The 22,721-nt window shown below is 39.1% G+C and overlaps 4 protein-coding genes across 5 annotated transcripts in view; 2 read left to right on the plus strand and 2 right to left on the minus strand.

The window, feature by feature from the left end:
• The first annotated feature begins 415 nt into the window (after positions 1-415).
• Positions 416-2,502, plus strand: LOC120745892 (heat shock protein beta-1-like). Its single transcript, XM_040051101.1, has 2 exons — positions 416-2,039; positions 2,426-2,502. Exons 1-2 carry the CDS (start codon positions 1,685-1,687, stop codon positions 2,500-2,502), a joined length of 432 nt encoding a protein of 143 aa, XP_039907035.1. The 5' UTR covers positions 416-1,684.
• Positions 2,503-2,563: 61 nt separating this feature from the next.
• Positions 2,564-3,940, plus strand: LOC120745643. The gene is made up of 2 exons (XM_040050678.1): positions 2,564-2,836; positions 3,275-3,940. The coding sequence occupies exons 1-2, from the start codon at positions 2,678-2,680 to the stop codon at positions 3,761-3,763; spliced, it is 648 nt and encodes a 215-aa protein (XP_039906612.1). The 5' UTR covers positions 2,564-2,677; the 3' UTR covers positions 3,764-3,940.
• Positions 3,941-4,685: 745 nt separating this feature from the next.
• On the minus strand, positions 4,686-16,591 carry hspb8 (heat shock protein b8). Its single transcript, XM_040050677.1, has 3 exons — positions 15,784-16,591; positions 12,006-12,069; positions 4,686-5,671 (listed from the first exon to the last, which is right to left on the minus strand). The coding sequence occupies exons 1-3, from the start codon at positions 16,226-16,228 to the stop codon at positions 5,497-5,499; spliced, it is 684 nt and encodes a 227-aa protein (XP_039906611.1). The 5' UTR covers positions 16,229-16,591; the 3' UTR covers positions 4,686-5,496.
• A 353-nt stretch (positions 16,592-16,944) lies between these two features.
• srrm4 (serine/arginine repetitive matrix 4) overlaps positions 16,945-22,721 on the minus strand; it is a 60,892-nt gene continuing 55,115 nt past the window's right edge. For both annotated transcript variants that reach the window (XM_040050676.1, XM_040050674.1), the window contains 4 exons: positions 22,433-22,627; positions 22,266-22,340; positions 21,994-22,149; positions 16,945-20,378 (listed from right to left, as the gene is read on the minus strand). In XM_040050676.1, coding sequence (XP_039906610.1) covers positions 20,108-20,378; positions 21,994-22,149; positions 22,266-22,340; positions 22,433-22,627 — 697 coding nt within the window. In that variant the 3' untranslated portion in view covers positions 16,945-20,107. The remainder of the gene's footprint in view (positions 20,379-21,993; positions 22,150-22,265; positions 22,341-22,432; positions 22,628-22,721) is intronic.

Raw genomic sequence — 22,721 nt, forward strand, 5'->3', positions numbered from 1 at the left:
TGAGATCACTCAACATTAATTAACCAGAATGTGGTTGGGGAATCAAAAGTAATTTTTCATCTAAGAACAATCAGGTGACTAACCTACCTTTTTATACCTTATAGCTTCCATATCGACAGCTCTTGAGTTTAACCTTGAATCTTAACATGCTGAATATAAAAGATTACACTCTTCCCCTGAGTCCAATTATTTATTTCAGACATATACAAACAAAACAAAAAAAAGGTTGGAAAAGAGAGAAGACATGAACAGGAGCCACTTGAACCTCTGCCACTAATTAACAACCAGAGGAAGCGCAGAGGAGGAAGTAATCAGGAAAATTAGCTGCTGGTGTTTTGCTGAAACCTGCTTGGCTAGCAAGTGTTTCTGTACAGCTGCAAGCCCACATATTGGCTGATAATATATTTGTCCAGGAAAGAAAAAAAATACCCTACACATGCACAAAAAAGGCAGACATACTATCACAAACAAAAAACCTCACAACTGAGAATATAATTTGGTATTTTGCTGTTAAATATTTTCTTTAAACTAACACAACGGCACCTCCATTAAATAATACCCACAAAAAAAAAAGAAGAAATATATAAAAATAATTCTAACAAGTCCTAAAAATTGTAGTCACCCTGCTTTGTTCTTTCCACATAACTGTTAAATTTCTTATCACTCCCACCCCAGCTAGTTTAACGAAGAGTACGAACACCCTATTGCACCATCAGTCTGTGTGTCCTTCTTTCAGCAGAGATGGAAATCTTTAATGATGTTTGAAACAAAGGAACCAATTTTTCAGGCAACTCCAGCAGCAGCAGGCAAGAATCCCAATTTAACCTCTCACAGCGTATCCCGCAGACAGAATCTGTGGGTGAGGCATCACACGAAGTGTCAGAAACATCTGTTCAATTTGCTTTGTGGTCCAGTGGACATTATGCCAAGATCTCAGGGCACACAGCTCTAAAAATGAAGCAGTGATGTGTCTGTCACACTTGATAAAAGCGGGAACAATGACAATCATTCTGAAAGTGGTGGGGAAAAGAAAAATGGAATGAAAAGGAGCTTTGTAAACTGGATACACACACATATACCACTGAAACATTTAAAATAACAGCAAAAAGGAGCAATTTTGTCTTCTTCTGTCTTCTCACCGAGACAAACTGTTACCACTGCATGTCCTTCGAGGGTAAAAATACAGGGGAATTATGACTGGCTCATGACAAGACTGAGGAGTCCAGTCACTGCTGACAAAATAGAGTTCACAGGGATGTGAGAGGAACAGTCTTCAGGCGACACATGTAACATTTCAAACACAAGCCAGCCATAGCCAGCTTCTGCCTATTTGCCATCCTGCCTATAAAAGTTATAAATATAACTAATTAGTCTGCAGCCTTGTTCAGGCCAGCAAAAGGTAACAGCCTCGTCTTCACACGCATCACCCCATGCCGATGCAGCCTTCTCATGGGATCACATGAGTGCTTAATAAGTGCTAAAATGGACAGGAGCACTATATAAACCCCCTCTGAGTTTTCTGTGTCTCATCACACTTTGCTTTTATCCTTCCCTTGTCCTTTAAGTAGATTTTAATTGCTGGAATTTCACTGATTTAGCCTCAGGAGTTCATAATTTACTGGCTAACTATCATCAGAAGAAATCTGCTGTGTCCTTTTTAAAATCTTCTTTCATTTCTCAAAATATGAGCGAACAGGTCAAAGCAGACACATCGTGTGGGGAGTACAGCAGGGGTGCCCCTTGGTACCCCTTGAGAAAGTGGTGGCATTTGAGCCAGCTTTTCAGTCAGGATGCTGGCCTGCCATCTTTCCTGGAGTCAGGGGATGCTCGCTGGATGGATGTGGACTGGTTGCAGAGGAGTTTGGCAGCCTGCTCCTGGCCAGGGTACATACCCGCTCCGCTGTTTGTGCCCTACATCTCTGGGTCGATGCATCATCCAAGCCAGACGATTAGTAAGTGGAGGGTCATCATGGATGTGGCTCACTTCACCCCCTCAGAGATTTCTCTCAGCATCAGAGATGGATTCCTGGAAGTCAGAGGTATAGAACATTGGCTTACATCTCTGTTAATTAAACAGCTTGAAGAGTTCACTTTATTAACATTGCTAATTACTTTTACGCACAGGATAGTCTCGGGTCTTAATGAAGTATTAAAGATCTTATCTAGCTATCAAATATTATCTCAAAGAGTTATTTAAAAAGACTTTTCTTATAGTTCACAGGGAAAAAAAATCCTTAAAATGAAACACTGATGGAAAAAAGCTGAATGTAACAAAATTAGAAAGCTGCTTAAATAATGTGCTTGGGGAAATTAAAATCACTGCTCTGTGGCAGAAATTAATTTCTGTGTTGAGTGGTTTCTCTATGTTGCTTGATTCCTCTGTGTGTCCTCGCATTCTTCCCCATAAATGGTAATCCGTCCCCAGGGAAGCACGAGGAGAGGCCAGACGAGCATGGATTCATTGCCAGATGTTTTACAAGGAAGTACAGGTATGCAAAGTAAACACTGACAATAACCTGCAGATGATGAAATATGCAGTTTAAGCCATTTAAAACATTAGTCAGCAGCCAAGCATGCAGCACTGATGGTATTTTTTCAACAGTACTCAATCTCTCAAATGTTTGCTGAACTGAACATTTAGATATTAGGTACATCTGTTTCAGTATTTACGCTTTGTATGTCATGCCACTGTAAACCTGTTTGTGTCATTATCAGGCTCCCAGTGGAGATGGATGCTACCAAAATCTCATCCACATTTTCTGTGGATGGTTTTCTGAACGTGGAAGCTCCAGTTCCTGAAACTTCTGTCCCTGCTACAATCCCCATTCCCATAAAGGTGTTAATAACTTTAAAGTTGGTTAAAGAAATACTATACATTTTGATAACTTGCTAAGGGGTGGAAGAAAAGATCAGTACCACTGACATATTTGTCTGGCACATGTAATTCACAATGCTAGAGCGAGTGGGTGGCTTACTCAGATTAGGATGCAGACAGATGTGGAGAAATTCAACATTTCAGGAATTATCTGATGTACTATTTTTTGTAGATGAGCCACAAAACATGACAACAGTACAATATTTACCACGCAGACATCAGAGAGGTATTGATCTTTTTGATTTGCTCCTAAGAAACGGTTCCTTTAAAATACAGGTTTTTATAGACAGTTTCCTAACAATCTTTTCATATTGTGTCCAGTTTAATAACTGTCTTGATTTTGCTGGTGTTTAGTTTTAGTTTTAGTTTGTTTTTTAACATATTTATGCATAAATGCAGGTGATAGTAGAGGATAATGGAGAACCGGAGGTAAAAGATGAGAAAGAAGAAGAGAGCGGGAGAGCACCAGACCACCCAGAGTTTGCTTCCTCAGACGATCACGGGGAAGGCTGTTCGCTAGAAGTCCATAGAGATCAGGCCCAACCTGAAGGTGCCACAGTCGGGCTTCAGCAGCATGATGAGAGGATGAAAACAGAAGAGGAGACCCATGAAAAGCCAGCTGGAGATTCCCCCTCCTCAGTGCCTGCAGGTGACGAAAGCACAGACGGCCTTCAAGATTCTTCTACAAAGCCAGAAACAGTGGAAAGCCAAGAAGGCCCAGACACAGACACATCTAGACAGCCAGAACTCCAAAGGCCAGTCGTGGATGAAGAGCTCCAGGTGATGGCGAGCTCACGGGAGGCTGCTGAGAACATAACTCAGCCTGGGGAACAGGTCCAGAGCCAGGAATTGGAAGCATCAAATATACAGCAAGAGATCACTGAATAAAAACAATGTAATGGTGATAAAGTAATGAAACAGCCAGCACTGCTTGCCTTGCTTAGTCTCACAGATGCATTGTAGTCATTAGATATAACAGCCTCGCTATCGGTGGAGCTCCAATAAAGCACTAGCATGTGAAAACAATAAATAATATGCTGTGTGTCATGTTATTAATGTCTTAATGGCTTTATGTTCTCACAATTATAAAATGTGTTGTTATGTGTGATTTTGAAACTGTTTATCAGCAACAAGGAATCACATTTGTAAGAATCATATTCACAATTACCTCTGAAACTATGTTATCAAGCTGTTTCAGCAAAGTGGTTTTGACACTAATCAGGTGCTATATGTTTGCACAGCTGTGCATTAGTCAGTTCAACGTGAATTACTGGCATAAGGGAAAAAAAAGAAAAACTGGTGTGACTCCAGTATTGCTGCTGCCATGGCAACAGCATAATTGAAGTCCATGATTATAATACCAATAAATGCAACACTTCATGTGAGCTTACACATCGCACACAGCGGTGACTTTGGAAAGCCGAAACAGTCCAAGCCTTTTGTTGTTTCCACCGCGTGACTCCAGATTGGAAACTTTTTCAATTCAAACCGATCATCCCTCTTGATTCCAATGCACAGGGAAGATTACATTATTTTGCATCACACAACGGGCAATGGAACGGCCCCAGTCTTTTTTTTTTTTTTTTTTTTTTACACTCGCATTCAAAGGCTCTGGCAGGGCTGCCTCAATGAGTTCAGCCCATTCTGCAGCACACAGCGATGCCAGTCTCACCCAGCACTAAGCCCTCCGCTAATCTGCTGCCCAATTCCTTCTTTTATCCAACAATAACACCACAGGCTCTCTGGAGCCCTGGAACGGGTCCCTCGAGTGGCACAGTTCTCAATGTAAGACACAGATGTTAAGACACACTGGGCGATTGGCTGGACATGTTTATTGCATCAGTCAATACAAAGACATCAACAGAAAAGAAGGCAGTCTGTCCTCTCCAACAATCATGCAGCCATCCTCCTTAATGCTCAAATAGAAAAGAAAATTTCAAACCATATTGCAAAATGCAGAACATTTCAGATTAAGATTTATAATGAATTGGCACTATTATATTTACAATACACTGTGAAATAATATTATATATTGTGTGCATTAATGCAGAAAATTCACCCTCTGGATACACAGAAATATAATATTACCTTTATTTCTTGTCAATTTCAATGACATCATGTTAAATAAAAAAAAACCTATAAAAACTGAAGGAAGGAAAGGCAAACGAAAGAACAAAAATATATGCTGGAAAGGCTGCTACACTTAAAACTTCATTTTTATAGGATTTTCTTTGATTCTAAAGTTTTACAAATTGAATTGAGCCCGACAGAAAGGAAACCAAAAAGCAGTCACATTTGGCCTTCTACAATTTTTATTAAAAACTCTGCCATGGGCAAATTCTCTACCTGAAAAGAAACAGCCAAATTATTTCATAATTACACCTGTTAATTACTTTAAAAAAGGGACTATTCTGGAAAATTCATAAGCATCTATTTGTTAATGGGAAAATGACGCTTTTCATCATTGTCTGAGCTTGTAAAAATAGATTTTCCAACAGAATAAACAAATGCTTGGTTTAACTTTTATCTGGACATCAAATACCTCCAGGTGTCAAACAACATGAAGCTAGAGGCAACACATTTCACATCAAACTGGTAACTGATTGTCCAGAATGATGTGTTTAGACCATAGGAGCCACCTGGGGCTTGGAGGCTTCCACCTCCTGCTTTTCACCACCTTGGGATCCCTCGTCGCTGAAAAGGTAATATGGAGGTGTCTGCCGAGCTTCGATGATGAGGACGCCCTCAGGAGACAAAGAGGCGAAGACTGTCAGGGGGTCCACGTCTGTGGGGATCCTGATGAGACAGAAGAGAAGAGAAAGTATAGTTCGATTGTTTTAATGTAATTCATTAGAAGAAGTTTACTTGGTCAGGATAATTTTTACGCTGTTGTGTGTGTTCAGTGTGTTTTTAAGTGTGCGTCGGGGAAAACTGAGAAGAGTTCACTTCCTACTTGGAGGTCATGCAAAACTCTAATGTGAGATTTCCTTGTGTAAGAACGAGTAGTGTTGAATGCTGGAGGTTTTTATTGACAACTAATCAAAACTCCTAAACAACCCTCAGTCGAATTATTTTGGCACGTTATATCTAGGTGAGACAAAAAAGGACTTGAAATGAGTCACCCTGTGCACATTGGGTAGCTTTTATTCTAACTCACAAAAAGAAACAGGAGAAATCTCCCTTCAAAAATAAGATATTCTTCAAAAATCCCCCCATCTCTGTCACAGAGAGAGTAAAACAAACACACACACACTCGATCCAGGTGTAGCGTTCCCAGAAAACGAAGCTTCGATATCAGTTAATGAGACTGCCTTACTCGAGTCTGTCTGCAGAATTTTAACACCTGTAAATTTCTGACTGTGTATACTTTCCTAATCTGCAGCTCACATCCAGGTAACAGCTGATTTTGTGTCAAGCATTTTTTTTCTCCTGGCTGTTTGCTTTATTTTTTTGACACCTCTCATACAGAAAATGTTAGATTTTCCAAAGTATAGTGGGATAATTGGTTTCCAAAACCTGCAGGAGGATAGAAAGTGTTGAGGGGAAAATAAGCCCGAGTTACTATGTGCAAGGATGTCATTGTTTAAAACTTCATATTCATGTAGAATGATAGTATTCTCATCAGCTTAATAAAACAACATTCACGCTTGGTAAGTAAGTTATTTAAATCCTATTGTAAAGAAAAAAGAAAATAGGCAGCTCATTTTTGACTGAAGGTACTCTGAAAACTGGGGGTTGGGGGAGATCTCTGTTCTTTGTCAGGGTGGCCAAATATGGTTATTGGAGGGTTTCAGTGTGGGCAGCCAAGTGTTTCAGGGAGTTAATATAAACACAAGACTGGTATGTTCAGAGGATGAGACTTGTGGTCCTCCCCTCCATTTAATTAGAGAGGACCCTCCACTGACTTACCACTCCACTGTGAAATACAAGTCAGAATACACTCAGGAACCTCACAGACGCACACAGGCTGAGAGGTCAAGTCACATCTATTAATATACGCAGCTCAGTGTGTCACTGAGCTTTAAAGTTACCTTTTAATAACAACTCTCAAGCTTGAGCTCACTAACCCATAAGTAGCAACACCAGAAAACCAAAAATGAGACCAGGCACAAAAACACAAAAATCCAGGGTTGCCAATAGAAAAATGGAACAGATGAATATAAGCAGACAATAACATGAATATCATAATACAGTATCCTGTGGTGGAATTATACTGAATCCAATTTAGATTCAGAAGACAAACAATTGGTATAAAGAGATAAAAGTGCAAGGGGAAAGGGAACGTGGAGTCAGCTGGGACAGCAAACAGAGACTCAGAGGTTTAAAGACAAACAGAACTTATGTTGCATGCTGTGTGTGTACTGGATGATATCAACACTCATGTCAAACATTTTCATTCAGCATATTCTTAAAAAAAGTGGATCTTGGGCCTGTCAACTCCCTCTAATTCAGGTAATAATTCAAAAAGGATTTCAGAAAGGTTTGTGTAAGCCAGTATTAAGTGTGCAACCTTGAATAATTTTAATAATTTTAAATGTATCTTTGCCCCTTCTGACAAAGTCAAATAACTCAGTTGGTCCATTACGTGGGACTCCAGCAGAAACCTTATCTTTCCAGCTCGGGGAGTTTATTTAACTTTGGCAAGAGTACAGTTTATCTCAAGCATTGATTCTGTAAAGCTGCCAAAAAAACTAGGCAATATGCTTCCCCCCCTGCAGAGATTCGGAGACACAGAGAGACGAGTGAGACCTGGCACAGTGAGCGTGGGTGTTCATGAGGTGTGTGTGTGTAGCACATATAACCCTTTCCTACATCCCACACACTACACATTTCAGCTAAGTCAGCCTAGCAGTATTATTTGTCTTTTGAGAATAGAAGCAAACAGAAAAAAAGAGATTACTGAATAACAAAACATTCACACTTCCACAGACAAACAGAGCAAGGTTGTTGTTTTGCAGCTGAGCTACATGACCTCAAAGTTATCTTTGTCCCCAGGGCTGATTTAACAACATTTTTAGTTAATAACTTACAAATTTCTCAGTTTGGAGAGCAGAAGTAGTCACCCTTGAGTTCTCAGTAAGCTTAAGCTAAGCTGTCTAGTCACTTATTTATCGAGAACATGTGCTATGCCCTATACTGTATTAACTTCTTGCATTTATTCACCGCAGTTGTCTCGTGTAACATTTACTAGTTTTCTTTGTTTTGTTTCCAGTGTTCTGTGTCACAATTGAGGACCAAGAAGCAAAACTCCTGTAATCTTTGTATCTTTTCTTACTGTTACATCTGAATGCCGTTCTGTGCTCCCTCCTTCTTGTTTTTGTTTCACAAGCCCAAACAACAAGCAACTGTTCCTCAGTGTCACCTGATAAGCATTAAAAAAAGCAAACCTTCCGACTATCTCAATTTCCCTCGGCCAGCAGACTCTGTGGGGATTTTGTCTCCCCACACTGAAGTATCTGTTCCTACTAAATCCTTGTCTTAATAATTGTAAAACCTGGCTTAATTCATTTGTGTACATGTCGCAACATCCTGAGGGTTGAAACAATACGCATACCCTTCTTTTTCTCTTGCCATTGGACTCTAGCCCCTTGAATCAAAACTCGTGTAATGCGACTGAGACCAATCCTCTGTTTTTTGTCTGCATCTCAAACACTCCAACGCCATCAAAGTTAAAAGTGCATTTTTACAATTTCAAAAGAAGATGGAATTTTTTTTTAAGCAAAAGAGTTCAAAGCACACTATGATGTAAATTTCTACCATACTTGACTTTCTGCCATTTTAATTTAATGGAAAATTCTTTTTTTACAGGTCAAATTCTTTTCTCAATCTTTGTCAAAACGGGCACATGTGGTCTTCAGAATGAGTCTCAGATGGAGTTAGATTTTTTGGGGGTATAGAAATTTGGGACAATAGAAATCAATGCCAAGTTTCTGCCAAACAGAAAGTGAGCCCATTGACATCTGGAATGTCTAGCCTTCCATGTATCCCATCCATGTAGTCCAAACTGCAGAAATTCATGGCAAAGTTTTAAGGTAGCCCCAAAATCTTTCTGTCAGCTGTATTATTATTATTTTGGGAAGAGCTAAACTACTTCTTGGTGCAACTTCTTTGAAGTTATTATTATTATTATTACAAAAGACTTTAGGTGTGAGATACCTTTTTCTCGTAACAAAGCAAGATTAAAAAAAAACCCCCCAAAAAAACAAACCAAATGTTTTTTGCTCTGAATTCTTCAAATTGGAGTGCAAACAGAAGCAGCAGGCAGATAAATATCTGCATTTTGTACCTTTATCTTACATTATACAGAAAGAAAGGTTTAGTTACTACCTACTTTGCAGACAAGGATGTTAAATATAAAGAATAGTTACAATTGGCTTACCGGCTGTAAAATGCAGCATACAGGCTGCTGCAAATCATAATAATCCACACAAAACTTTAGTGCCACTAAACACAGCATATGTACGAGAAGAGCCAAAATAAGAAGCTTCTAGCACTTCAAGTGACATCAACAACCAATCAAATCTCGAGACAGAAGAATGTATCTACCATGCTAACTCTCTCTCGTCCTCCTTTTCATTCTCATATAGCCCGTGTATTTGTGTATCGAGGACAGTTATTTATATTTGACCCATTGACACCACCAGTCACTCCTGTTCTCTGTATAGTCAGCCTGTCCCGTATATTCAGCTGAGGAGCCCAGGTGTGATCTGAAGGCATTCCAATTAAAAATATTGTGATATGAACAGTGAGGGGCTTGAGCACCTGCTTATTAATTAGCCAGTATGAAATTAGTAGAACTGGACTGACGTGCCAGTGAGATGGTGATTCGCACTGACGATTATCGCTTCCGTTTGAAGTCTTTCCACTGCCCAATTAAATGGGCAAAGGCTTAGAGGCAGGCAGCATGTGGAAACTATTGTGTTGCTCATTTGGGTTGGATTAGTTACCATATGAATAGTCTCTGTAAGAGACTCCTGCTTTGCACTGATGCTGCTTTGTCTATGTAAAACCTACTTTAGGATTCTAGTCATGTTTGGTGTTTTGACTGGAGAGTTCAACATAACATTTAAAACGAGGAATGCAGAATTCACCTTGACAGGTAAAACATTCAATTATACATGCAGGACGTTTTCATGTTGTTCAACAAGCGAATACTTCTGCATGTAGCTACATACTCCTCCACTTATGAACTTCGTATAACATTGGTCGAGCATTTCTTCGGCTTATCTCCCTCCAATTAGTTCTCATTGATTAAAGGCATTTTTCTCCATGATTCTCAAACTACATGAAGATCTCTGCTGTAATGGACTATTTAATATGAAAACCATGCAAGCAAGCAAGCTAACTGTCGTGTTCTCAACCATTTGTCCAATTTAGCTGTTATAGGCAGCGGCGGGGTACACTTAAGACATGTCGCCCATGACTTTATATACATACAGTGGTTCATTTTCAAATCTGTAATTAGAGAAAAGGTAGAAATAAAAGTGCAGAAGAGGGACAAAAGTACCAAAGAAGACAGAAAGTCGGGAGAAAACTTTAGCACAAGCTAATATTTAATACTAAATTACCTTCTATCTTTTTTTTTTTTTCTATGAGCCAACTATGCGTTATCTTTCTGGCTGTAGTTTTGTGGTGTTTATAGAACAATGTTTCAATCCCAGTTAAACCTGGCACAGTCAAGTAATACTGAGGCGCTTTCCACAGATTTCTGAAGGAAAGGAGGCTTTATCTTTTTTCAGAAATCAGCATTAGGGAGCTTCAGCGTCAGAAATCTGATGGATATAGCTTGTGGCTTTAAAGAGCACCAGTTCTGCTTTTCTTTATTTTTATGTTCTTCACACTGTTACAATCTGTTCTTATTAAATATATCCAAAGATGAAATCACAGGTAATCCCTAAGAAGAAAAAGCTCCAGCTCCTGCTGTAAAGTCCTGGCTCTATTTTATGCAACACAAAAGATATCTGTAATAAATATTTATCTGAGGAATGCAGCTCTGACTGTGAGCACAGAAGCCCCACTCACCTCCTGTTCAATCCTGCGGTAAATGAGGCGCAGCCAATCAGAAGAAAAATGGCTTAAAGGCAGGTTACTTTAAAGGGAAATGAACTTGTTTTAAACAGTAAACTGGGGGAGCGGCACTTACACCCACTAAATGGTAAATATAAAATGTGGAGTTTCTGTTTAATTATTTCCTGTTTTATTTTGGAATCATTGATACTTGTCTCTTGCTGTCACTTTTGTTTTCTCTACGTAGTATCCCTCCTTGTGTTAGTGTCACCTGTGCTGTATTTGTTATTTCCTTTATATTTTGAATATATTTATATTTTCTCCCTCGTGCGGAATTGGAAGTGAGCGTAACATTTCGTTTAAAACTATAAGATTTTTGTGCTTCCTTCTTGTGTTTGAGCTGTCAGTGGTTCATTCAAGGAGTGACTGTAATATGTAAATAAGTGAAAGCCAGAAAAAAATATTTTGTGTACAAGAGTTTTGTCCTATTATTTTGTCCACTGGTTACTGACCACCCTATCTTTGCAATTGATTTGTTGTGTAAGTTTCATTTCAAGTTTATTTACACAATGCCAATCCACAACAGCTATTTCTTACATTATAAAACAGAGAGCTTAATTTACACAGTAAATTGCAGAAAGGTACGAGTAAGTTTTTGCCATTGCAAAAACATCACTATGCTAATAATTCTATTTGTCCAAAGTCATTAAAGAAAATTGTCCCATAATCATAACAGCTAACAACAAACAGCTCTGCTGTTAACATTGCACTGGGCTGTATTAGTAAGTATAATGTCTAAAATGCAATGCATTTCACTTTCACATATTCTATAGTCATTATTTGTTGTGAAATATTTCAAAATGCTTTTTATTTTCATTTAGATGATTCCAGTTTATAGCTCCTGAAAAGCAGAAATCCATATCTCAAATTATTAGAATTATTTCTAAGATAAAAATCTGGGGTTCAGGTCAGGAGAGTTCTCTGTATCATAACAATATTTACATTTTATGACATGCACTAGTATGTGGCCATATATAATGAAAACTGGACCCTTTTTCATCCATTATGAGCACCAGCACAGGAAAACAAAATGATAATGGTGCAACTCAAGAATTATACTTACTGTATCTTCTTTGTGAAATTCTTTGTCACTATTCCACCTTCTTCCTGTTTCTCTTCGTGCTTTCCTGTTTGGGAAAAGGAGTGAACACAACTTCAGAAATGATGTAGTTTGATGTTGCGCAATGATTAGGCAAGGTCATGCATTATAAATGTCTCTGTCACCAGTTCAAATGGACACAGCGCACAAAGAGTCCACCCATCACCTTTGACTTCTTAGATCTTTAGTATGGTGTAAATAAAAAAAGGTGTTGATATAACTGAGCTCAAAGCTTGGCACACATCGTGCAGTTTTCCATTGCTCATTCCTTCCAGAATGTTTGCTTTGTGATTGCAATGAACTTGTTGACATGATTTCTCTTTCTTCCTCTTTAGCTGTTTCCCAAACTGATTCCCCAGCAGAGAGACTAATGTTAGAGAGAACATATAACCCTAAAAAGCACCTCTTCCATCTTCTCCTTCACTGTTTATGGCCAGTCTGTTTGTCAGCCTTAGCAAGCAGCTGCTCCTGGACTGCTAAATGTCAATGCCGCTGCCAGCAGCATGGCCTGCCCCACCCCTCGACCCCTCTGTATACCCGACAGGCTCGACTATGTCCTATCCTATACCCCCGCAGTGACGTTTCTAGCTGCTCAAAGTGCTGGACTCCAGAGATCGAGGCTAGAACATGTGATGCTCTGGAGAGAAGTGAGCTACGATCAGCAGTGATGTCATGGGATAATTATGAAAACTTCATCCTGACTTAAGAAGTACAATCGGTCCCCTGATTAAAGATTTAGTCAGGGGAGTAGTCCAACAAGGCCCTCATTTATGTGTTTCTTACGACAGAGATTATAGATTCCAGATGTGTAATACATCATGTTCTTGGAGGAGAGTGGTGTTTTTATGTAACAGATACAATTTTCTGTCAATACAAATATCAAGAGCTTGGGTGTAGTTTTCTTATTTGCAGATAGAGGATACAGCTTTTTGTGCTACTTATGAAGAAATTTTATGAAACATCTGATAGGATAAGATAATGACGTTATACTTTTCGAGCCATTACTCAGTGCCATAATTTAGTAACACGAGGAGAAATTAGGTAAACTTGACAGACACATAAAACGCAGTAATTTAGACTTTTCTATGAGCTGGTTGCAGGAATCGACTGTGCTGAGGTAATTTTATTGTGTCAAGGTCAATGCATATTGTGTGTAGTTTAAGGTTGGCCAATCTAATCAAATGCAGATCAGACCACAGGTCACAGTACTAATTTAGAGCTCTATTTAACAATGTTTCTCACATTATTCATTTTAGTCTCGGTTCTTCAGTATGTTTAGTGTATTTCTTGTTTACTTACTATTAAGTATTATTGAGTATATACTCATATATTAATATTCCATTAGAGCAGATTTGATCAAAAAGACTTTTTCCGTGCCTTTCAAATCATGAAATATAAGCAAATGTCCTTTGCATGGGTGATTTAATTTACTGCTGTATAATCTGTAAAAGTTAGAGCTATGATTTCATAGCTCTTTGCAACATTAATTTTATTATACAGTAACTCACTCATTTAAATTGTAATGAGTCTTTTAGTTTGCAATATAAGAAGCACGGCCACTTTGACTGATAGGTGGATCCTAACAAAGGGAACTGTAGTTAGACGCTGCCTACAAGGCTTCAGCCAAGCCAATTCAAGCCTTTTGTAGCATTTTTTATATAAGTATCTGAAAAATGACAAGCCTTACTATGTGGCTACAGATGCTCTAAAAAGTCTGTTTTCCCATTTTAGTGTGTGACATTTTTTGTGTGTCACTACTTGCACTAATACAGCAAAGCATCCTGCTAACAAAAACAGGCAAGTTAGCAGATAAAATAAGGCTAACATAAAAAAAATAAATTCTTATCTCAACTTGGGCAAAGCCTTTTAATAAGTTCTACATATTATGGATTAATTAATAATTATTAATATTAAGAATCTATTACCAACTTAGTCGTCCAATCTATCATATAAGTACGGTCACTTACTTATACGGCCACCAACAATAATCGTAAAATGCTAAAAATCTGGATTAAATTATGGGACTTCACAAGCCAATGTTCATCTCTTTTCTCTTGAACTTCTCTTGAGCAACCAACAACAAGGAGATATAAATAGAAACTAATTTTAGGCATTTGAACAAAACACATGTGCTGACATTTTCTTGCTGGGGACACGCGATCTCTCCCTGTGTTGCATTTCAGGTTTCAGTGAATCTGATGGTCTGCAAAGTTGCTTGGAGTTACTTTACAGACCACCAGTGTGGGTCTCTAAGACCAGATATTCTAATTTAACTCAAATATAAAAAACCCCCAAAGATCTGCGTTAAAATGCAGCTACACTGTACTTTTTCCAGACAATATTTGTGTTCAGCTTGGCCTTCTTTTAATCTTTGCCTCCTCTTTCAGTAAACTTTGAACATGCTTACATGTTAAAAAGACTAGTTCATTCATGTAGTGAACACCTCTAACTTGCTTGTATTACATTCACAGTCACACTTCTTGATCACGATGAGTCACCATGACAGACAGCCCCAACATGGCGCTGAGTGAATGACCCAACTGGCATACCAACAATGTGTTTAAAAAAAAAAGCCTCGGAGCTGTGGGGCCGCTGTCCTCTGTGGCCTCCTCAGTCCTGGGTATCCCTGGAATTCAGCTGTCTCTTGAAACACTGAGTTAAGGAAGCAATTTGTAGAACTCACTCCAGTAATCAGTGACTGAGGAGGAACGTGACAACAACAGAGACACAACCTACCCGAGAACTGTGGGTAAAAGTGAGGCCCTATTTCCAGAACATTCTCTCTCTGGTGTTTAGTGACAGTGAGCAACTCTTCTTATTGTAAACAGAGACTGTTGTCATGGCCTTGCCTTAAATCTAAATTGAGCTCATGGGTGGCTGTGGGAGTGATTCTCCAAGAATCCAAAACAGGTGTCTGAGCTTGAGGATCTGCCTGCCTTGAAGTCCCAGTCACCCAAATCTGTCCCACTCTTCCATATCGAGACTCATTAATTCTGAGGCCATATCATACCACTGAGGCTTTTTCACTGTACTGTGTCAGTCATGGTGCTGAAGGGAAAGATCAGATATTTCATGACCAGATTACAAAAAGGAATTCTGGATATACTGTCTTTAAGTTTTCTTTAAACTGAATACTGATTTTCTCTTTGATTTGGTTGCATTGCTATGACTTTACATGATGCTTTGTCTTTACAAATAAAAACACTTTGCATAGTCTCATGAAACCCTGGAATGTTAAATTAGTAGATGAACACGCATGTTTTCACTTCATTTTAAACATGCAAGAATGATTTGCTGTACTTCAACTGTAAGCATCTATACAACGCAAGAAATGAAAGTTATAATGGAAAAAACAAAACATAATAATTTCTCTTAAAGAAGACAGTATTACTTCAGGCTGCTAGTGGCAGGTGTACTTATGAAGATATGTGCTTTCACAAGTACATGGCACTCTATTTGTGATATTTATATTTAATAATAGGCTTTAAACATAACGTTTTGACCTGCTAATTCAAGTCTAAAGGAATTTAGAAGCATGTTATTAAATGTGTCATATAAATAGAACTGACTACCACAGTGATATACTGCATTTTGATATCACCGTGTCATTGATGAGACATCAAATTTCCCCAGAAGGTTTTTTTTTTTTTTTAATGATTCATTTAAAGCTGTTATCCTCATTGAACTTCTTCTTCCAGGAAAAGCGTCTAATTTTCATTTCTCCAATCATACTCCAACTCACCTGACACTTCTACAAATCCGTCTCTCGTTTTTACGTGCAACTCTTCTGGTTTGAAGCTGTGGACGTTCACGCAGACTTTCCAGGGTTCCCCACAAGTAGTGGTGGGTGAACTCCGGGAGGAGGGCTCGCCGTATCTGCTGGTATACAGCTGGGGGCCTCCCGTGGACTGACGCGGGGGAAAACCTGTGCGTAAACTGCTGCTAAAGGGCGAGGAGCTGAGACGCGTGCTTAGCCGGCCCGGACGAGCCCACCCCGGCCAGTCCATCGACAGATCATCGGGGAAAGGTGGCATCCCAAATTCATCTTCCATAAACCGAGACGCTAACTGATCCCTGAAAGGAGACTGGTCTCTGAATGGAGACTGATCAATGAATGGCGATTCTCCAAATGGATCTCTGGGAAACCTCTGTCGGTTTCCCGTCGTGTAAAAGTCTCCCTCTGCCATATCCACTTGAGTTCAAATCCAGTAATGAAGTTCTGGTATTGGTGCAAAATGAAAAAATAAAAATAAAAAGTGACTCTCTCTCTATGAGGAAAACTTTATATTGTATGGGTTAGGCACATCACCATTACTCAATAAGACATTTGTTGATCCAAAAACAAACTTCGAAGTGGTCTCCGAGTTTCTTGAACTGATCTCATTTCTTCTGGCGCTTGATTTTATACCTCGTAGCAGATGAGTCTGCACTGAACAAGTGTCCGGAAAGTGCTGGGAGGATCTGGAGAAAGCGCGCTGTAAAAAATATCCATTAAAGTAGTAATACCAAATCTTAAAATCACAAGACAAAAACACTGTAACACAACACAATGATTTTCTATTCGCAATATTTATGCTTTTTAGAATTTGTTTTAGCATTCACATACGCGTTCAGGCGTAAGTTAAGAAAAAATATGGCTTGTTGATGTGACGACTTTTTTTTTACAGTGGGCGCGCAACAGCTGATCAAGGCCAAGCCTACTCTTTACCAAACTAAGTTGCAGAGGCCACATGTCACTCATGCAGTTTGAGCTCCCTGGTGACTCACAGACTTTTTAATAGAAAGTAACGCAGAGCTTCGCGTCAAACGCACTGATGTCACGGTACAGATAAAACAAAACAGCTAAGAGCTCGACTTGTGATTATGAAATCTGTTTACTGATCCGAGCGTATTGATTTTTTTCTTCTTTTTGAACGTAAAACAAGACTGCAATCATCATCATTCAGAACACGATTTTATATAGCTTTTTCTGAACACAGTCAAAAGGAAATTTCATGGGGTCATAGAGGGGGCGATTCAATTTCAAGGTGACATTACAATGTAGAGTTCACACTGACGCAAGATAAAACGTGACAGTATGAAAAATATGCTTTTTCGGTATGCTCGTTCATGTGAAAAACGGGGAGAATATGCATAATTGTACAATAACATAGAATCACTATTGCTATATGAGCTTGTTATTGAAATTCTTAAAATAGCAAAAGACATGATCAAAAGGACCTTAAGCACAAAGACAGCTAGAGTCTGTTGACTGATGCATATCGTCTTCTTTTTCCTCTTAAACTGGTTGATACATTTTATCTATAACATCCAAGGAGGCTCCAATCACATTCTCTAAACAAAATAGTCACACCCTTTGTATAATTTATACAATGCAGATGCATATTTACACCACATATACAAAATAATTTTGCACAAGAACTGATGTAAACTTTACATTGAGAAATGGGGGGGGGGGCATTGCCCTGGGTGCCCATCTAGAAAAATCTGTCAACTTGACTGCACAAATCTTCCCATGGCTCCTAGTCAACACTGCTTGTCACGAGTCATCATCAGTTTATAGTTTATGAATGAGTTCTGTGCCAAGTTCCTTCCTCTTCCTGCCTCATATTTCCCTCATTCCTCCAATTTAGATGACATTCAGGGAAATAAGCTGAGAGTATTGAGTGCATAGAGAGCAGTCTGTCAGGCCTGGAGCAGTTACGCAGACAGGATGATGGATTTGAAATGATTGAGAAATATAACTCTTAATCATAAGCCAAGGCAGCTTCAAACTTTTTTTTTTGCAGATTGAAACTATGGAGTTGGATCACCCTCAAAATTAACTTTGAAGAAATCTTTTGATACCTTAGGAGATGCAAACGCGAAATGAGAACATTACCACGCTCATGTCTGTGACATAGTGATCAGCTGCTGGTTAGCAGGAAATAGGTATGTGATTCTATCCAAAGGCAACACATTCAACCTACTATAAGCTTTAATACCCACTAATTAACAGTTTTCTTTGTTTTGCAGTAACCTTGGAGTGCATAGCTTTACTTCAGTCAGGCCACAGACTCAAGCTCAGACACAATCCCAGCAAATGCACTGATCTCTTTGCCAGCCCACATCAGCCTTATCTGACACCTTTCAACACACCCAATTAGCTTACAGTATGTTTATCTTGTTTTAGTCTGTGCACATTTGCTGCATACCTGCAAGCTACTTTGCAACCCACCCTAGCTCCTCCTCTCATGCTGTTTCTGACTAATCAGTGTCACCCCTAATGTGAACCCTGTTGTGTGCTTCTGGTCTCATCTTTTTCTGTTTTGACACAAAAAGACAGCGAGTTCCCAGAACAGAGTCGTGCCTAGAAATATAAATTACTGCAGATGGAAATTTTCTTTTGATCATTTGCTAGTTTTTAAAAATGTGAATTACTGTATAAAATGTAAGTTGGTAATTAGCAGGCTTCAACTATGGTGAAAAATTTGTTACCTTTGGTTAGTTTGGCTTTCCAGTGTTTTTAATAAGTTAGGCTCTATCTTCTAGCTGTGGTGTTATATTTAGGAAACAGACTTGAGCGTGGTATTGATCTTTAAACTCTTGACAAGAAAGCAGATGAGCATATTTTACAAGAATGTCATATTTGTGCTTTAAAAATACACAAAAGATAAAAAGCTTAGACAGTGAGGATAATATTCCACCATTTCATCCAGTCTGTGTTGAACAATATGTATGAGCCGGATTATAATTTACAACAAAATCAGTTACAGCAGTGTCATAAAAACTACAAAGTGACAGTGTTGCATAGAAAGACTGACTACTACTGGGAGTTACAATGAAACAATAAATATTAGACAAGTAATAAATATGTATAGTGCTGCACAACTCAAAACTAGACCTTCTGTTGAGTAACAACTCAAAAATATAATGGTTTATGGGTTTATTCCAGTGGTGCAGCAAGAACACAATTTTCCAAATAAACTGGGAATGTGTGCTGTTTGCAAATTTAGACTAATTTTCAGCAAAGTACAGCTTTTCTCTGTGCCTAATTAAAAAAAAAACGACCTAGCAAATAAAGTCAGAGACTATTCCCTACGTGAACATAGCTAGAAATGTGATCTGCTTTGGAGCACAAAAAAAGTTCATCATCTTATATTTAAAACATCCTTTTCTCAAAACAAATTCATCAGATGTTTTGTCAAAAGAATCTCCCCTTGTTTCGATCGCTCTCTGTTATACTACATGGACTGACATTTCAATTGTTTTCCACTTGATCAGAGGATGAATTAATTTGACATTTGAGCTGACAGCCAGTTTGCTTGCTGTCAGGAGGCGGAAACATGTTTGTCCTCCACCTTGTGAAGTGTTGAGATCAGAGCGACAAACCCTCTCTTTATTCCTGATAACGATCCCTGTGAAATCATTTGTAAGTGGATCAAACGGCTCAAATGTTACCTCTATGCTTCGTCTATTAGTGCAAAAACTAGGACACAGGTATGCTAAATGCTTGATGTCATGTTAAACATTAGTTACATGTTAACCATATGCACTGTGCACTTGCATATGGCTAAAACATATATTGCAATTCAAAATAAAAATGGGAATGAGGTCATTTCAGTGCTTGTTGAACCCATTACTAAGCTGCATTATGTGCCATAAATTATGAAATAAATAACAGCCTGTTAAAGCATTTGCAAAAATAAATTAAAGTGAAATGTACAGACATCTGGAAAGAAATATATAGAACAGGGATGTTAGGTGACTAAATTCATTAATAATGTTTCTTATATGCAGCTTGCATTGTAAATATCTAGGAGATGAACAGTCTCAGGCCATTGTGAGTGCAGATGCAAAGGATGCAATACAAAAACAAAAGAGACAAAAAGACATTCAGTCTCCTAGCTGTCTGTGGGCAGAGTGAACAAGACTGCTTCAATGGTGGTTGGCCCACTGCTAAGACATTTCCACTCAAGCATCAAAGCTGAGCACTGAGACACACACAGTTGATTGCACTGACAGCCTCTGTCCTCGTTCTCAACGGGAACCACAACTGCAGATTTGGTCTCCTAATGTTGAGAAACCTAGTGCCTGGTTTTGTTCCGTTTGTTCAACGAACCGCGGCTCCGGCTGCGACTGCGGCTCCCAAAGACTGAGTTCCACGATGAACTGCGGCTGTAGCTCCGGTAGGAGGAGTAGCTGTGGCTCTGACTCCTGCTCCTGCTGCGGCTGATGCTGTACAGAGGGCTGCGGCTGCGGCTGCGAGTGAAGAGGCTGCTCCAGGATGACACGCTGGTGCACCGACTGCTAGAGGATGGGCTTGGTCGGAAGTAAGGAATGGGTCGCTTCCTGGCACTAATGAGAGCCAAAAATATAAGTGATGTAACAAGGTAAACAAAACATTGTGTCTCTTTAATCTCCCAACTTCACTAACCCCCATCTGAGACATTCAGACTTCAGCGGAAAGCCAGTATCATCATCAAGGACCCATCGCACCCTGGACACTCGCTTCCCCCCCACTTCCCTCTGGTAAATGCTACAGCTCCATCAGGTCAAAGACAAACAGACTCAACAGGAGCGTCTACCCATGCTTCTACCCAACATGCCCTACCTCCACCCTGATTGAAAGTTAACTGTGCTGTCAACACTCATGGACACTTGCACTCTACTTATCTATATACAGTATTCATTACAGCATTTATTTATTAACAGTACTCATTACAGTATAATACAGTCAACATTCCTACCTCTATTTATATAACTGTACAGTAGCAGCCAGCATTCCTACCCCTGTGCAATACCACCAATCACATCGCACCTTATACTGCACTGATCCTACTCCTTACACTGTAGATATATTCATATGTTTTGTTTCTGTATATAATGTGTGCATTACCTCTTAAGCTTATTTTTATCTTTATTTAGCTCATTCTCCTATCCAAATAATGTGGAATGTAAAAACCTACAGCTGCAAATGAAGAGATGCCAAACTGTGTTTCATTGTTCTGGTAACAGTGACAATGAAGATCTAAATTATCTTATGTCATCTTAATAACCCAGAAGATAATTTGTAATTGTTGTGTATACAGTTTGATGTGTTGCCCCTAGTGGCCAAAAGCTAACATGCTTAAGGTCAGCAGAATGACTGAAAACCAAGATAACTGGGTCTTCATTATTTATTGTCCCACTATGTTCACATGGTACTCAAGCATGGACTAACCTAGACTTGATAAAGTGATGTAGAGACAAGACATAACCGAACCATAACTTTATTCATAATTTAAAAAACAAACAAACATTTATTTGTATTGGCAGCCCACCATGTGCCTCCACCTAGACTCAGTCACCCTGTAGGCACTGTATCCACATCATTTTCCAGTGCTGACCAAACCCTTATAATCCTTTGGTTATAGCATTTGTTATGTGTTCAGACCATAATAACAGTCTCTCGTTGATTTCTACATGGGCACACTTTTAAAATTTTTAATTAAAATCTTCAAAAATATGGAAATCTTATATGATCGTCACCAACTCATTCACTGCAGGGATAGGAGCGTCCAAAACATTCATAGCCTTTAAAACAATGAAACGATAACTACACACTATTAACATTTAGTTATAATAATTACATTGTGCTATTTCTGTGGCTGTTTCTGAGTGTCTTTTTTCTCCAAGTAAAAGAAGTGTCATGTTAAAGTCATGGTCAACTTTCTCCTTTCTTTTAAATTTCAGATTTCCTTGTCACCATCTGTTTCTTTAGCCCCTGTGGTGGCTTCTGAGCCAACACTTGTCTCATCCTCAGGCTAAATGCCATTTCAAGGTACATAGCTCATCAACACGGGTGAAAGATTTCAGGTTGGGAACTTGTCCAACCGAGGGGGTGGAGGGTGGGACCAGCAGTACATTTTTGCTGCCTTTAGGCATAAAACTGTACATTGTACTATAAATAAGCAGGCCAGTAGAGCTGTACCTTGTGATTCGCCGTGCTTCCAGATGGCTTGGTGAGTCTCTCCTCCTTTTCTTCATAGGAGAGTAGGATTTGCGTCTTCGCCTTTTCCCACTAACTTTATGTGTATGCTTCGCATCTGTCTCTCTGGAGCTAGCTGTTCTTTTTCTGTCTCGCAGTCTGGGAAGCAGACATAACATAGTGAAAATTTAATTAACAACAATGTCAATATATGTTTATTCCCATGCATTGCAAATGAGGACTCATTAGTATTTGAAACGTGTAGTGAAGTTCACCTGTCGGGACTGTATCTCGAGTAGCTTCCTCTTCGCCTCAGATCAGCTGAATTACTCATTGAGCGTGAATATGAGCTACAGTGACAAAATGAGGAAAAATTCTATTGAAGATTACTGACATTTCTGCAAAATAAAATAACAAGTGACGTACTATGGAAACATAAAACCTGCAAGATGAAAGCGAGGGGCTTCGAGAGTAGCGTCCAGAGTATCTGGAACTCCCTGAGGATCTGCTCCTGCTCCTGCTGCTAGATGACCGGGTGTTTGGTCGCCCTTGAGACAAGTCGCTCCTCCTCTCTGAGCAGCTTGATGTCTTTGGGGATCTCACAACCTCTAGCCGACACCCCAAGGTTATCTGCTCTCTTTAAAAGAAATACATTAAGATGTTTCACAACTTTGAGTGAAGAAACCAACTGTGTATCCAAGGTTGGGTTTAAATAAATGCTTCCCTTTATT

The sequence above is a fragment of the Simochromis diagramma genome, unplaced genomic scaffold (genome assembly GCF_900408965.1).
Source record: "Simochromis diagramma unplaced genomic scaffold, fSimDia1.1 OVJJ01000131.1, whole genome shotgun sequence".
In the NCBI taxonomy this organism is placed as follows: Eukaryota; Metazoa; Chordata; class Actinopteri; order Cichliformes; family Cichlidae; genus Simochromis; species Simochromis diagramma.